Source organism: Nelumbo lutea, chromosome 4 (genome assembly GCF_056320005.1).
Source record: "Nelumbo lutea isolate HS-2025 chromosome 4, American lotus-T2T, whole genome shotgun sequence".
NCBI classification, from domain to species: Eukaryota; Viridiplantae; Streptophyta; class Magnoliopsida; order Proteales; family Nelumbonaceae; genus Nelumbo; species Nelumbo lutea.
This window is the reverse complement of record NC_142687.1, coordinates 85,773,676-85,777,836: the sequence shown is the minus strand read 5'-3', so window position 1 is coordinate 85,777,836 and position 4,161 is coordinate 85,773,676. Positions and strand designations below refer to the sequence as shown.

Sequence of the window (4,161 nt, the reverse complement as noted above, 5' to 3'; positions counted from 1 at the left end):
TTTTTAACGGATTTGCAACACAAGACTGGAATGTTCATCCAAATATTCTACATCTAGGGTTGTGTTTGATATCATTGCTGATTCAACATGAAATGTGAGCCACTGTTTAGATTAAAAAAGTCCATTTTTAGTATTAAATGAAGTACCATTTGCCACTTCATATTCAAATTGATGTTTGTATTATAAATGCCAACACCAATCCAATGCTTACATAAACATCTGATATATAAGTTTTAAAAACTCTGTATTGATATATCACAACGTTCTAATGAAAAGAGCAAAATACCAAAACAGAACCTAAATCTACAGTTACCGCACCACCAGCCACCACACAGTTATGTGGTGACTGGTGAGGTTGACAAATGAGCGAGATCTTTTTAACTCGTTCAAATTTTTCACATGTTTACTAGTTCAACGTATGATTGGAATCATATTATCGTCTTATTGCAAGCAATTCCACTTTTTTCCGCCTCATACAAAGATTAAAAATTTTGAACAATGCATGACAGAAATAGATAAAATCGGTCGTTTAAAAAGAGAAGTTTACAAGTGGTACTGATGGAATAGTAAATCAAAGTTTCAAAAACAACAAACACAATCATATCATGGACAAATAGAAAGATTTTGCTTTGAGAATAAAATTAAAGTTACTACCCAAACATATACTTTAATAGTTCCATGGCATCGATTGTTAAAAAAAAAAAAGAAACACAAGTTTAAACTAGAGCATAAATTAAAACAAACACTCCACGCTCTCTCTACCACCTCTTTTCTTTCTTCTAGCATTTAACTTCCTTCAACCCATAAGCCAAGTATAAAAAGGTTGGGTCAGTCGCACCTTCCTTGTAGTATGCAAAGACCATGGTACTGTCGTCGTGCATGCTCTCGCCCACAAAACTGCAACCACAAATGCAATTATTCTCGACCCATAACAATAAGCATACATATATATATATATGTTAGCTCACAAGAATTCCAGGAGGGACATACAATTGGAAGTCACTGAGCTTTGAAAGAAGGAACTTTGTTGCTGCCTCAATGTGCTTCTTAAACTGCTCTTGCTTTTCAGCATCTAACTTGGGTGTAAGCAACTTGATGTACCTTTTTACGTATGCAACAAACTGCTTCTTATCAAACGAGGGTTGTTCCTACAAATGATAAAGAAAATACCATTATCTCCTGCAAGAAACTAACAAAACTCACTACCATAGCAAGAGAGGTGTAGGTATGTATGTTACTAACCTGTAGACGGAAAGTATCGACAATGTCAACCACTTTCACGGCTTGGTCATCTACCCCTTCATCGTCCTCCCCGCCTTCAGCCGATGGGTTGGCTCCAATGTCTACATCAATAGATCCTTTGACGACCCACTAACAAAGCCACAACATGCTAAATGTTAATTTTGCTATACAATGCCCACTAAGTATCTAACAACCTAATAAAAAACATGGATAAAACAATAATTTTATTTATATTTACCTCAATCACTCAATGTACAGTTTTCTGTCTGCTAATTCTATTAATAGAGAGTTCACCATTTTGTTTTTATTCTATTTCTTTTATATATATATATATATATATATATATATATATATATATTTAGGCTTTTACATATCCATCTAAAAATAAACAGATAGAAAAATTATAACAATAGCTTGATAGTTTCAAGTTATAGGTTCTTTTTAGCATCACATGGTAATGCTGGCCGAGAATGACGCAAATCCAGAAATAACTGATATTCTAATAAAGAATACTAACCTTCCCCTCCACTTCCCAAAGCATGCCATTCTCAATTTCCTTGTAAGGGAATGAGTCTGAGAGAAGCTCATCACCTAGAAAACATGAATACTTGATTAAATTAGAAGTTCGTATAGCAAGGGGGCACAATACTACACAGCAAAGATCAAAGCACAAATCACCAAGGGACATCTAGCAAGGAGTCACAATACTACACAGCAGAAATCACCAAAGGAAATGCGTAAAAGTATGACAATCACAAGCCACGGAATAAGATGCATACAAATATGACATGCAGTAACATGCATGAGGTCCTATCACCTAAAACTCAATAGACAAGTAAATGGTGCCTTGCCTCTTGGAGCCTATTAGTATTTTACAGTACGTACAGAAGGTCCAACCATCTACGACTTGCTAAACTCAATTTGCTTGCATCTTGGAATCCAAGAGGGCATTATTTCAACATCCTTTACTACATAAAGAAATTTTTGGAAACGCATTTATTTATTAATAAAAGGATTACCAAAAGCTTATCTTTTAGTCGAGACAAAAACAAAAACATATCGGCATCTCTCCATCGAGAATGGAGGAAAGAAGCTTGCATGGATGCCCAACCTTAGTAATTGCCAACATAAACAATAGAGTTGGTAGTGATTTTAATATTGGGGACCAGTTCATCCCTGAGTCACAAACAAAAAACAAAGGGGGAGACGCCCAGTCCCAACAAATAAGCCCTCCAAGTCCGAAAACACCTGTCATTCTATAGAAGGAATAAATGAACAAATACACAACCGCAGTCCTGTGTAACAACCAAGAAAAGATATCCTGACCTTCTAAATCAGGGCACCAAGAGGAAATAGGGCCCAAGCCCCAAGGCATTCATACAGATTTACAAATAAGCTGAAAAGGTATGATACCGAAATAACTTGCATATAAAAAGAGTAAATGACAATTGGCAACAAAGAAGTCTAATCAAGTAGATGACATGTAGAACAATGACAAGCTACGTTTGTTGAATAAATGCCCAAAAATTAAACAAAAAGAGTAAACACCAAGGGCACTTGCAAGATAAATAACATATAAAAATACAGCTAACTAGAAAAAAAAGAATGATCGAACTTGGGATACAGCCAAAAGCTCAATACAATAGAATTCTTCAACAAGACAAAACTTTTGCAGATTAGAGAACAACAGCGAAAATTTGAACTTCATTTTTCACGCCTATCAAAATTTCACGACTTAATGACACTTTAAGCAAGAAAATAAATATTGATTTCGTATTTACTGAGGTCTCCCGAGTAAGAAAATTTGGTACAGAAGGAAAAAAAATCCCCAAAGTAAACGTAGTCAATCGCCATGAACTTAATGACAACCAGCCGGATTAACAAACAAGAGTAAAACAACTGAAAAGTCAAGATAACCTATGCATCAAAGTAGCTTAAATTGTACGAGACCTTCAAGATCCGATCGATATTGTAAAAACCAGTCCACAGATCCAAGTTATGACATTCAAAACAGACAAAAGTCAATACAACTATAGATATGTGACCCCATAAAGTGATCCTCAGAGATACAAACAGGATTCAAAATTAATAACTCGAATGTGCTACAGAAAACGGAAGTCCCAAAGGCTATAAACCCTAAAAACTCTGGAACCGAGGCATGGCCAAACAGAAACTAAATCAAAACAATACCTGTGAGTAAATCCTGATAGACAAGCATTCTTCCAGACTCTCACGGATCACTGAAAATATCAAATGCGAGAAGAGAACGGGAGAGATGGGCGTGCGTGAGAGAGAGAGAGGGTTTCGTTGGGTTTGATTGATGCCTATATATAAACGAGGGTTTGGCGACGAGGGATTTGAATAAGAATTCAAGAATTACATAAGCAAGCCTTAAACTTTTGTAAATACCCAACAAGTCCTTTTCCGTGTGGAATCCAATTCGTGAGTTAAATCGGTAGTAACGCTGGGCTAAAACCACGAAATCCCAGCCTTCTATTTATTGCTATGTCCCCACCTTACGTCTCCCTATCAATACATCGAGGGCCATGACGCCAAGGGGAATAGTTTATTTTGTGAGACCGGATCTGTTTTCATAGAGCGTACCTCACACCGACCTCACAGGTACATCTCAACATGTATCGGGAATATCTTCCAGATATAATATTATTGATGAATGATGTTCTTAATACACGGGAATATACCTGTGAAGTCGGTATGAGGTGCGAGAAGCATATCCCATTTCTGATTTCTCTGCGTTCTATTGACGCTATGACCTAAAAGAGAGGCAGGTCTACGTAGTACGTACCATTAAAAAAAGCCTACTTCATTATGGACCGTTCGATTTCTTTTGATCTTAGAATCGATGAGTGATGACGATACCGTCTTTTATTGGGATTCCTTCGGTCTCCCAATTTGGCG

The 4,161-nt window shown here is 36.5% G+C and overlaps 1 protein-coding gene across 1 annotated transcript; it reads right to left on the bottom strand.

The window, feature by feature from the left end:
- Nucleotides 1–603: 603 nt before the first annotated feature.
- LOC148861491 (translationally-controlled tumor protein homolog) lies at nucleotides 604–3,542 on the bottom strand. Its single transcript, XM_088982636.1, has 5 exons — nucleotides 3,433–3,542; nucleotides 1,760–1,833; nucleotides 1,243–1,371; nucleotides 991–1,148; nucleotides 604–897 (listed from the first exon to the last, which is right to left on the bottom strand). Exons 1-5 carry the CDS (start codon nucleotides 3,458–3,460, stop codon nucleotides 780–782), a joined length of 507 nt encoding a protein of 168 aa, XP_088838762.1. The 5' UTR covers nucleotides 3,461–3,542; the 3' UTR covers nucleotides 604–779.
- Nucleotides 3,543–4,161: the final 619 nt, after the last annotated feature.

Coding starts and splice junctions, on each gene's coding strand:
- LOC148861491 (XM_088982636.1), bottom strand. CDS start 3,460: ATGCTTGTCTATCAGGATTTACTCACAG. Junction 1,372..1,759: donor TTTGGGAAGTGGAGGGGAAG/GTTAGTATTCTT, acceptor TGGCTTTGTTAG/TGGGTCGTCAAAGGATCTAT. Junction 898..990: donor AAGCTCAGTGACTTCCAATT/GTATGTCCCTCC, acceptor TTGTGGTTGCAG/TTTTGTGGGCGAGAGCATGC.